This window comes from Macrosteles quadrilineatus, unplaced genomic scaffold, assembly GCF_028750875.1.
Source record: "Macrosteles quadrilineatus isolate MER2022 unplaced genomic scaffold, UCM_ALF_1.0 Scaffold_6__1_contigs__length_79288215, whole genome shotgun sequence".
NCBI lineage: Eukaryota > Metazoa > Arthropoda > Insecta > Hemiptera > Cicadellidae > Macrosteles > Macrosteles quadrilineatus.
Window position 1 is genome coordinate 73,475,516 of NW_026542599.1, and position 13,182 is coordinate 73,488,697.

The 13,182-nt window shown below is 30.8% G+C and overlaps 1 protein-coding gene across 1 annotated transcript in view; it reads left to right on the forward strand.

The window, feature by feature from the left end:
* The first annotated feature begins 1,308 nt into the window (after positions 1–1,308).
* LOC128996764 (zwei Ig domain protein zig-8-like) overlaps positions 1,309–13,182 on the forward strand; it is a 292,357-nt gene continuing 280,483 nt past the window's right edge. Inside the window, exon 1 of the mRNA XM_054422217.1 lies at positions 1,309–1,424. Within this exon, the coding sequence (XP_054278192.1) occupies positions 1,349–1,424 (76 nt within the window). The 5' untranslated portion in view covers positions 1,309–1,348. The remainder of the gene's footprint in view (positions 1,425–13,182) is intronic.

Consider the following 13,182-nt stretch of genomic DNA (forward strand, 5'->3'; position numbering starts at 1 on the left):
GTAGTTTATAGTGGAATCCGAACCACATTTTTGACTTAGTATTAACGAATTGTAGAGTGTTTCCCATCGCAAGGGATAAGAATCTATACTACCCAACAATTTCGATTACTGCAGAAAAAAACATCGGTCTTTGTTGGAAAAATATATTTTTCGTTAAACAACAACGTAAATTTAATTTATTTCAAATGAAATAAACAAACATAAAAGATGAAAGAAAAGAAATGTGAGTCCTCAAACGTAAGGTAGAGTTTCATGCAGTTAATCTTTGAACCACTTGTCATGTGATCCGGGCTTAACTGCGATAAAATGAGATTTATTCCACAGTGCTGCGAGGGGTTCGGGTTACAAAAGATCTTCAGAGAAGAGTTGGTTTGAGAAGGTCAACCTTGTTTTTAGTTCTTGTAAAATATCATAAATAATAGATAACTTCATGGAGAGAAAGTGTGAAAGGTATTGATAAGTTTCAAATTATCAATTTTGTTATCAATTACCTTTGTCATTAATTCACAAAGAAACTGTATTGCAATTTGAACAATATTGGGTGATATAAAAGCTCATTGCCTGGTAATCTGCAATTCACAAACTACAAGTTAAACGATAAAATCGTCAATAGGAAATTGTACCAAATATCAATTTCAAATACATTGCAGCTTGATTATGATTAAAACAGCCAATCATACAAACAAAACTTCCATTACTTTTCCAATTTACATTAAAACGCATATCATCCAATACAGCGCCATTATTACACTAAATAGAATCCGAAGTGTGTACAATGTGCCTCAAGCGAGTTTGAAATGGAACGAGAAAAGTTAAACATCATTAGTTGATTGTTGTGTAGTTACGGAAAGCGCCGCGTGCAGCGCTGAACGCGCACAGTACAGTCAGTATGTCTCCGAATACCGTGGAGGAAATACCTGCGAGTTTTCTCTCGATTTTCCGCTGGTGACGCGCCACTCTCCGCAGAGTTTCCATTTAGCGACCCTTATCGGAAAACTTTCGGGATTTTTCACCGGGTGAAATTAATTGTTGAAGTTACTTTCTTCGTGATTTATCTAACTTTCTGCAGTTAGTGTAGATTCCTTTTCCAAAAGTTTATCTAGGGATTTTTAGTATTGTGCATGCTGTACAGTGTGATATAGATTTACCAGTGCTTAAAATAAAGTGTATAGGATGTTTATCAACGTAATTATTGAAAATTTGTTATTTAAAACATATATATATTTGAATATCCAGTAAATATTATGTGTATTGAAATCGTGTTGTCTAAAGTGTAAATATATTTAATTTTATTCGGTGTATCTAATAGTGTACGTAGTTAAGTGAATGTGAACAGTGGTGTGTGGATATGAAGCTGGCCGTTTTGGTTATTCTACTTCTGGTTACTACAGAAATTGCTGGAAAACATCATCACAGATTAAAAGGTAACGTAATCAACTTTTCATAAAAATATTTATGAAATAATTTGAGATTTTATTATTTTTCAAGAATCTTAGCTGCAGTATAATTTGTTTGCCACACTACACTGCTACACTGTTTTAATAGACTTTCCAAGCATTAAATAAGTCCGGAAAACAACTGCTTGCTTCCTGCTTGATGAAATAGGGTTTAATTACGTGATACTGTACTGTAATTAATTTTTACCGGACACCAGGTGATTATTATTCGCAATAAGTCGACGAATCAACAAACAAAAACATCATCCCTCTGAGAAGATATGAGTTGTGAGTGATTGTTAAGTTCTTTAGTCAGTGGGAATACATAACGGATTTGTAGAGTTTTTTAAGTTATTTTAGAGCAGTGTGCTGAAAATATTGTACGTCACTAGTCCAAAATGTGTTTACCGTACTCGAATGGTAATACCGTTCAGGTAAACACCTTTTTTTCTGGACTAATAACATAATATACTATTACCAGACATGAACTAATTATAATCGGTATGTTTTTATAGTATCAAATTTCGCAAACCATGTCCTGCGACTATTCCATATAACTGTAGTTCAATGCAACTGGAGAACATTGTCGTATAGATAAAATTCAATCTTTTTAAGGTACCTATTTAAGGACATCAAGTACAGTGTGCCAGTTAAACAAAAATATAATCCTTAGTCTAAAAATGTGCATGCAAAATATTATACACAGTAAGAAATAAACTTTGGTTAATCGTGAGAATAATAAAAAAATAAAAACGCATTAATAATTGAATAATACATTTGACTTTTTAATCCTGCTCAAGTGGTTATCAATGTCACATTATAATCACAGGTTTTATCAAATAATTTATGTCCTCCTAATATGACCTGATTGATGGAATTAATTTGTTGCACGCTATCATTTAATTGTGTTTCATATGATATTTGACTGAACTTAATTTTGTTCAGTTTAATTAATAATTTTGATTTTCACCTTTCATACGAGGAAATAATGTAAAGTCTAATTAATAAATAAACATTGAATTTTACAAAATCATTTCAAAAAAGAACCTCATTATTAATTACAGTCACCCATTAATACGACGGTTAACATCAAGTTTGACTTTTTCAACGTGATTAATAGATATTTAAATTAAGAAATTGACTATATACAATATGAACCATCAAAATGTATATATGCGATACATGTTTATATGGCTTTTTGATATTTTCCATATGGTCTGTATAACATTGCCCTAACTTTTTACGTGTATAATTAAATTTACCCCTCTATTCTCATCAACCACTATAAGTAAACACATTATACTCTGAAGATTTTTATATGATTGTTCCAGTGAAAATATGCAACCGAGGAGGCCTAAAAAATGTTTCACATTTAGAATAGAGGTTTGCATTGCAAAACACTCATTTTTGTCTACAAATAAATTGTAGTCAATACAGTAATTGATTATTGGCTTACACAAAAGGGTTACTTACAAAAAAGAAAATATCTTAAAATCTCTTTTTTGCATATACAATGTAAAAATAAATAGTTTTTCCTCAGATATAAAGCGAAAACACAGTGCACTATTCAACATTATATCAAATCAGGCTAAGAGTTATGTCTGCCGGTTATTAGACTAAATTGCGTTGAAAGTGTTACGTTTACCAACTTGCATTTTGCTAACTTTGATTATTTCTGGGTGTTGTGGAAACACGTTGGTGGTAAAATAATTTCCAAAATAATATTGTGAACTATGGTGATTCAAGCTTTAACTATTGATACAACTTGACATTTCATCCTCATGTTGAAGCAGTCACCAGTGTTTCAAAAACAAAAACTGTGTTTGGTGGTAGCTGGTCCATATAAGATGTCTACTCCATGTAATAATCAATAATCCATGTTAACAACTAAAGAAATCGAATGTGTAATTTTTTTCCAAAAAGACATTTTTTTGGGATAAATTCTGGAAAGATCCGTTTGATCAATTTACATTGAAACCAGCTTATGTTAAAGCATTAATGTTCATGTCAACCTCAGTAGCTGATTCTACCGTCCTAATATAGGCTACCTTTCATATTGCACATAATTTGACCTCTAAAGCCTAAAATTGAACAACAATTTTTAAACTAGAAAATCTAACCCAATGTGCTAAGTGTTTAGAATCCAAAATTTCGCATACTCTAGAAAACGAATAATGGATCATGAAAGCCACCAATAGGTAATAAATTTCTTTGATATATTAATTCAGATATTCTTCCAATTAGCTACTTAACAAATCGTCCCATCTCAAAAAAGCTCAACCTCCCTACACTGTTACAGGTAATGCCATGCATTATGAAGCATTTCAACCCAGGAAAGAACCCTAGAGGCCCTAGAACGTTTACAATATTTCAAAAGTATATTATGCAATTAAAAGATAAATTTTATATGTATGTGTCAAATACATAGGTAAGCCGTATTTAACAATAAAAATGTCTATATAAAGATTAATTGTATCATACTATAAAGATTGCAAAACCTCTTATAGTACAGTGATCAAATACAGTAAATCTTACTAGGTAATCATCACCATACTTATGGATCGTTTAAACCATTTAAAAAATCTTTCAATTATTCTCCAAACGACATTTACATAATTGTCAACCACATTTACTCACGTTACTGAATTAAATTTGTTAACTTTACAATGTAATTAAAATCTTAATAATTTTTGTAGAAACATCAGAATTAGTTAAATATTCATGTTAATTAACACAGTTTAGCAGTTGTTCAGAACTCAGTCTAAACTTCACAAGACATCCGTCACAGTGATGTTGGATTTGCCCGCATTTGCATATTTTTCCAATTTCAACTTTCTCAATAAATCTCACTCCTTTCCCGGAAAACGGCTGTTCTCTACTGTAAATACTAAATCGGAATATCACACTTTTATACACTCTCAAACACCTTTGTGAAGCAAATAGTTGGGATGATTATTTGTACTTGTAAAGGCTACATATGTATTACTTATACTTTACGTTTTGAATTATGTTTTATTTACAACGGATCTATATTATAATGAGTTCTTCAAAGTGATATATGTGTGTGTGTGTTGGTGACTTTGTTTGTGTGTGTATGAAGGTATATAGAGCAAAACACTACACCCGTGGTCCTATTTTGACGAAATTTGGTATGTGGGTTTTAATCAATTATGCATATGGTTTTATTTTTTTAATCAGAATTTTCGATGGTTCAAATGATTTTGATATCAACCTAATGTTATGGTCCTTTTAACCCTAAATCAAATGGTGTTAACCCCAATGCCTTAAAATGTATGGTTAAAAAGTAATTGCAAGCTATGTGGTTTTACCCATATAATATCATAGTTACTCCCACCACTTACCCATTATGAGACAAGCTAATGGGAGAAAGTATATTTCAATTTGCAGAGACTCATTAATGACTGTTATATTTACTTAATTAGCCATACATGTGCTAACGCATGAAAGATATTTAACGTACATTCGTTGCAAAACTTGGAAAATGTTTCACTTTCAAGTATGGAATTTTCACATTACTCAATTTCAAATTAAATTATATTATGTAAAATTTGTTTGTTCAAATTTTTATTGCATGCGTTGTACTTTTCTCCTTTAAATAAAAATAATAAGATTAAAGCGATCTTACTAAAAGATAAACTGTGTTTGGAAAGAAATATCCTAAAATCCTAGCTAAGACAATATTTTACATTACTATAGTATTGTCTTATACATTAGGTGTTTAATCAACAACAACAGTAAACAATACACATAAGTCATTGCTGTTTTATAATTATGAAAAACATCTTCAGTTAGCGGTCTATTTACAAACTGAAAATTTATAATAACAACTTAGGTTGTTGTTCGAACACTGTATGAAATAATTACGTCTTAATAATTTTCATTCAATGTAAAAGTAAAAGCCATTACTTAGACAACGTAACATGAAAGTTTACATTTATAGTTGACGGTTATTAGACTAAACTGTCACAAACACTTATCTTCTGCAGCTTTTAACTTGCATCAAGCCAACTGTCTTACATTGAAATTTCTCTAAAATGACCTATTTAAAAAATAATGAAATAAATAGATACAACTATTCTGATTTCAACTATTCTGCTTGGTTTTTCTGGGTGTTCGAGATTTCTAAACATTTACTACGCTATTTAATTTTTAAATAATACATATAATATGATTTATAAGTGTTATTGAAACAGAGATTAACAATGTTTCAACGGTTTGCATATACGGTGTTTATTTTACAGAAAATACAGTATTTCTATTCATTAAAATACAGAGTGTTAATGTGATCCACGTGAGTAAATTGTCACAAACTCAGCAACTCCTTTGAAGAATTTAACAATTATCTGTGCTTATTAATCAACACAAAACACTTCAAACGCAGATAAATTTGGTGTTACTCTTTAGCAGTTATCTAATATTTAAATTATAAATCATCACTAAACATTTAAAAAGATCAAATCCTTAAATTAAAAATGTCTTGAACATTTATTTTTGTAAGATTTTAACTCTTTCACTTGTCGCAGTTGTAACAGCTTGCTAGATACTTTGTCTTAACTGCTTTGAGCAACAAAGTGAAAAAAGCTGCAGTCATTTAAGTTGTTTATTTGATCCGTGTATTTTTGTTGTAGGTTATTGTTATATTAACTAATCGTATTATTTGTTTATTTATTTACGGACAATCCATTTTACAAGAAATACAAAGTGACTGTTGTGCTCATTTCACATATTACATACAAATCAACAATACAATCAAAAAGGTGCAACAACAGTGCAGTTATTTAACATAATAGTACTTAAACTTAACAATGAGAGACTTGTGACTAGAATGTAAAAATAGAACAGCTACGATATTACAATAATTTGGCACATAAACACATATATAACTTATACATATTTAATTAAAAAGGCGGACGAGACATAAAAATTATTGATTACGATGAGAAATATTGATTGTTTACTAAGAAAACATCATTGAATTTATAAAAAAAAATTATTTCACAACTTAATACCCAGTGTCATAGAAGAATATTGATCTATGCTCTAACTAATTAAATGAAAACTATATGATTGGTCATTTTTAATAGATTTACTAGAAATGTAGATACAGCCTATGGGTGATTTTAGAAGTGAAGAAAGATAAAGACAGAATATAGTTCAGTTTTTATAACACCAGACTATTATCAAAACACATAATTTTCCATAACATTAAAAGGTACTTTCCTGTTAAAGGGGACATTCATTATTATCGATGATTTTAAATCGATTTATCGATATTAACGAATTGAAACCTATCAGCTGACAACTACGATAAATAAATATTGTTCAGTATAAAAAAAATATTTAAATGAAACTGTTCCAAACCAACCTAACAAAACCAACCAAACTTGTAACATTTATAAATTCCGTTTAATCTTCCCCACATGCCTTTTCTGTAATCAAACGGATTTTTTTTAATGGCACAGCAAGTTTGGTTGGTTATGTTAGGTTAGCTTAGAACAGTTTTAATCGATATAATAGACTAGATTTTAGCCTAAACAAGATCAGTTGTCATTATAATGGATTGTAAAGGGAAACAAAATATCGATATATCGATTAAAAATCATCGATAATAATGAATGTTCCCTTTAACAGGAAAGTACCCATTAAAATATACCACTTTATTAAGTAGATTGTATTTATTTCAGACAATCCATACAATGAGAATAATTATACAAAAGTTACAAAACTGTGGAATAGTTTGGCGATTCACAATTATTAGGAAATTGCACTACAGTTAGTTGGGACAACGAAAGTTTGCAGTTGGCGGCAGCCAATCACAAGACAAGGCTATTGTGACGTTGCCATATCGCCTGTTGACGACACTAATTAAAATACTAAATAATATTTTCAAATCAGCCGGTATTATTAGACTTGGCAACACCGCACTGACCTCATTGGCTCTTTCGAAGTCACGTGGTAAATAGGCTCCTCCCTCAACTGCAGACTCTCGAGGTCCCGACTGTAGAAGGTTTGCTACTATAAACCTATACATTACGTGATGCATCATGTAAAGGAAGTCTATGACTCGAGGGAAATATGACATGTTATGATTGTATATGCTTCGTGGTGATTTTGGCCAAGATACGTTCTCTAATCTTTTGAGAGAGGAATAACGCTTGTGACCTCAAGAGGCTGAGAAAAGATAACTATATTGATCAAAGGGAACTGATGTGTCAGTACAGACAGGCCAAATATATTAACTTACACGTGCAATAATTTGAAATATGATATTGTAATCACAATCATGATATTGTATTTCCAAATACAAATATTGCAAGCTCATGTAAGTTGAGTTTCAACCACATAGGCTATGCAAGTTATTATTATCAAACTGGAGGAGCGAGCTGATGTAGTGGTTAGAGCGCATAACTTCAGTCCCTGGTTCAAATGCTGGCAAATCACCAATGGGTTTTATCTAAGTGATAATGCCCCAACCCCTAGGTCTAGCCTGAAGTAATGTGAACAAAAAATTCCAGGCTCGTTCCTATCGTCTTCGAAAAAAAAAACAGTTGTTACTAGAAAAAAGTTGTTTAGCAAGTATTATGTGTTAAATGAAAGCTCTTAAGTTTGTTAACGATATTTGTGATGTGAAAAGCGAACAGGGACCTCTTGTAGGGAATTTTCGATTTTGAGTTATATATATATTTGATTTCCTTATTAAATTCCGAATCACTGGATGCAAGTCCCATGCATCTACGATTTTTTTTGTTAAAGTTAGGACTTTGAAATTTTGTTATGGTAAAAAATCATTTCGATCAAAACTATTAAGAAAATTTCAAATACGCATAAAAACTGGTTTTACCTACGACCGTTTTTTAAAGTAGCCGTTTCAGTACAGTTCTTAGAATTGAAAAGTATCTCATAACAGCATTGTTTACTTTCATAACAGCATAGTTTTACTCATAACAACACGGGTAACGGACCAATGAGGTTCAAGGATTGAGAGAGGAGAAGCAAAATTGAAATGATTCGAAATTCAACTAATCCGCTGTTCAGGCCAATTTAATTGTTGATTGGTGCAATTAGTGAATTAGTTTTTGATTCCTTGCTTCACTGTCAGTGGCAATGAGAGGTTATAAACAAAAACATAACCTCTCTTAGAAGCTATGAGTATTGATTTTTAGTAATTAAAACAATGTCGTAGGTAAAGTAGTGTACGCAACTCACGTAAATAGTGTTAACGACACTCGTAGAAGTTTTTAAGGCACTCGCCAAGGCTCGTACCTTAAATTTTCTACTCGTGTCGTTAACACTATCTTTACGCAATCGTTGCGTAAACTACTATTTTGTGGTTAAGAAACAATTGTGTTTTATCAAACAAAAAGCTTATAATGTTCTCTTTGGAGGAAATACCAATTTTTGTGTTGACTCACGGTAGTTTTAATTTAAATAATTGTTTTATCAAAGCTTGTCGTAAAAATCGAATTTTAGAAAAGGGGCCTCTTGTCGGCCCTATGTTATTTACCCATAAGATAAGAAAAGGTACCTCTTGTCGGGACTAAAAATTTGTGAGATATTTTGTTCTCCGTAAACTGAACTTTGTTGTAGTTCTCTAAATTACAACTAGAATGTATTAGAATTCATTTTTTGGACTGAAGTCTGTTTATAAATTGAATAGAAATGGGACCTCTTGTCGTTATGGCGAAATGACATTGAGCGACAAGAGGTACTTTTTCTCAGACCGTGCAGAGGCTAACAAAATGATTTATTTCGACCTTTACATCTTCAATTCGATATTTTAACCGATGACCTGTTCTATGTTAAATGATGTGTAACAATCGATAAAATCCCGAATTTTGATATTTGTTACCTCAATTACTTATATTGGCCGTACAGAAAATTTTGCATCGACGACAAGAGGTCCCTTTTCGCTTTCCACATCACATTTTAAGATATTTGCATGTCTGTTATTAAAGGGACCATGCCTTAACAAACAGTTTAGTAAGGAATAAGTCAAGAAAGTAATGTATGAATTTGCAAAACTTCTTTTACATACTTTGTGCTGGGAACTAGCAGTTGGGATTTATGGGGCAATGTTATTACATCTCAAAATTTACCTCCTTACCCTGGATTCTGAATCTTGCTGGGTTTAAAATCTCAACGTGTAAGCTTTTACAAAATGTACATCGATTGAATTAAACGTCCTAAAATAATTGGGGTACGCAATGTATTGGTACTACTGTTTAGGTAAATAAGTTTACCATGGTGTAGAAAGTTACGCTTATAAATGCATCACATTCTTCAATATAGCGATGGTTTTGCACTGATTTCCGGGTTTGTAAAACAGCTGTGTACAATTAATTATAAACTTTTTTGAGTATTTATTTCATTTATCAATTTTTATCATAATTGAAAAAGTTTAATTTTTCTTAGTAAGTAATGGCTCATTAAGTATTTTAACCAATTTCATATTTCCATTCAAAATATTTTCTTATACAAAATTATATTCTAATGTTTAATATGTGTGTAATTAAACTTAAATTTTGGTTTCGGATTTAATTTGATTTTCATCAATGTGCATTTTTTTATTGTATTAACCTGACACCAATAGCCAAAGCTTATTATGCCAAATGTCATTGAAAAAAATCTAATTATATTAAATTAAATGTAATTCTTATTAATTGTCCCTACAGTTCCCATCACATGATTAAGTTTTTTATGCCAAAATAAAGACAAAAAAACAGTGGAAATTAGCTTACAATGCAAGCAAATGTTTTTCGAACAATTTTGAAATGTATGTTACTTCATTCTACCTTTCTAGTGGAACTTTAAACTTGCACCTGGTCATTATGTTAATAATGAAGAGCCAATCAGGGCACGGCACGTGTCGACTACCTCCCTAAGTATTCTGCCAATCAGGTGAACATAGAGTTAGTTACTTGGCCTAAATTGAGTCCTGCTACAAATATCTTTGTCTTAAAAAGATTTAAAAAATTAAATAATTTAAATCGTACACCATCAAAAGATCTTTTAAATAGTTTACGTATTTAATGCAAACTTAAATACCTAGTTGAATTTAAAAAAAAAATAATGTAAACTGATCGAGAAATACAGGTTGCATCCACTGACAACGTTAATAAAAAAAAAATGTGTAATTCAATTAGATTGTATAAGGAATATTTAAAGTTTTATTGAACCAAAAATATTTATATTTAATGAGGTCATTTTTATTAAAAAAGTAATTAAAACATGGTTAAAATGAACATTAACAAGAAAATTGAGGTTGGTATTTTTTAAGCATTAATGAAAATTCCAAACGTTACATTGGCCAAATAATACTTTTTATAAATTTTATATACAAAAGAGTATAGTCTTGATCAAAGATAAATTCTATATTTTTTTATACAAAAAATTAAACACAGTATAAGACTTAAGTGTACTGCAGAAACTAGTATTCGTATTAAACAATGTACATTCCTCATAGAAATTATTGTTTGGAATTCTAACTTTCATACAATGCAAAAAGAATTTGAAAAAATCACAAAATTTTAAAGAATCGTATAAATATAAAAGTATAAATTTATAGTGTAATGAGATATCTTGTATTTTATACAACAAATTAATTTAAACCATTTTCAGTTGTAAATCTTGCGTAAAAAGCTGTAACTGTTGTAGTTTTGAAGGTAAACTTTAACACAGCGTATCTGTTGCTTCCATTTCACCAAAGAATATGAAAGGTTATTGACATCTGCAATCCACAGCTCGAACGATGAAATGTTGTCATGCTATCCAATTTCCAATACGGATATTACAGCTGTTCCCCTTCAGGCAGTTGAATGTTGCACGTGAAACACTTATAATCGAGAAGATATTGAAATATAACTTGCATTCAGCACAACTGCACATTAAATTTCTTATTTATTACTCTTGTCTACGCTGGATGCATTTTTACAGGATATATCTTAGAAAAAATGAATTAACCGCGTTTTTAGGGAGAGCGGCCCAAACCCATGTTGTAGATGTGATGGGAATTGAACCTATCCCTTGTGAAGTCAAAGACGCCAATCATTAGCATAGCAACACAGCATTAAACATGCAATTAGTTTTTATTTCAATCTTAAAAGTACAAGGATAACAATTATTTGTACATTTAGAAATAAAAACCACTAAGAGTTTCTTTTCTTTTAAAATAATTATTTTATTGAATCTCAGTAAGAAAAACTTATCTTTAAATTGATTTCAACTTTTCTATAGTGTGTAAATATTTCCAATATACTTGTAATTCAGTTTCAAAAGGTATATTCACCTACTCCCTCCCTAAAAAATTCAAAATTACTACATACATACAGGGTGAGTTTAATTTTGTCCACCCCAACTTCTTTCTAGATTTTCTCAAATACTAGAACTTTTTTTCAGACCACTTCCAAACATTGTTGGGTAGTAAGTACTTCATTTTAAAAAGGTGGTTATTTCCGGTCGCTATCTTGGATTCGCCATATTGGATGCAAAACATTTTTTCGAATGTAAATGCCCTGATAACAATACCATAAACCGTAAAAAATCTTGATCCATTCTAAAGCTATGAGGGCTTTTTAAACTTCATTTTTAGCCCATTTTAACATTGTGCATTTACAAAGTAAGACCATAATATCAAAATAGTGCTAGATAAAGATAAGTATACACTACCAGTCATGGGATTGATATTTGAAAAAAATTAGAAAAAAGTTGGGTGGGGGCAATTAAAACTCATCCTGTATAATCTACTTTTGTGAAGTGTAAGTTATGCTGACCTATTAAGTGCGAGGTGTAAATAAGTACACATTAAGCTATGTATTAGTGATGAATGTTTTAGAAGTAAAATACACAAACTTGCCAAGCAAAGAGACCAAACGTCAAGTGTCAAGTCGCAAAGGTCGTTCAACACATAACAATTACACGGAGACTGACTCTGCCACTTTCTAACACGAAGTTCACTCTGCGTTCTTGAAACTTGGAGATTCAGGTAGATAGGGAAAGTACCATATTGTGTCATGTGATAGTAGTTTTTGTAAAACTGAAACAACGTACTTTTTATTCTTTCTAAAATGTACACTTAAACAAAATTTTAACCAATTTACCATAAGACTCTTAGATAGGTTTTACCCGCTTTTTGAGGAATATATCATTAACTGGTTTTTGTTTTGATTCAAACATTTTTTCCAGTTTTTTTAAACTCGAATTTTGTTTGTTGATCATATATTGTTTTTGTTAAAAAAAATACTTAGGTAAAAAGTGCAAGAAAACTAAAAGTTGAACTAGAGTAACTCTAAACTAGGGGTTAGTAAACATTTCTCTCGTGTGCAGCAAAGTGCCACTTCGCCCACTAGTTACACAAATAACTATACAGGTCGGCCAACAATTTTAAAGATCCTGTATTACATTGTTGATATTACGAGTGAAATAGAAACTAGTTTTAAGCTTTGCTATATGAGAAGTAAAAATAACATAGTACAACAATGAAAAATCAGTGTATTATTTTGAAATTTGACAAGAAAATTTTATTTTACTAAAGTGTTTTATATTTGATTTAAATAAAAAAAAACAACGCAATTAATTCAGTTAACCTGGTCAAAAACGAAGAGATAGCATTAAGGGATTAATGCCACGACCATCTATTAATGTGGAACGGTTCCGGGCTAGATCCTAACGTCCTAGGATAGGATAGTAACACGTGAAAAATAATATGCATATGTTATATGACCTATTA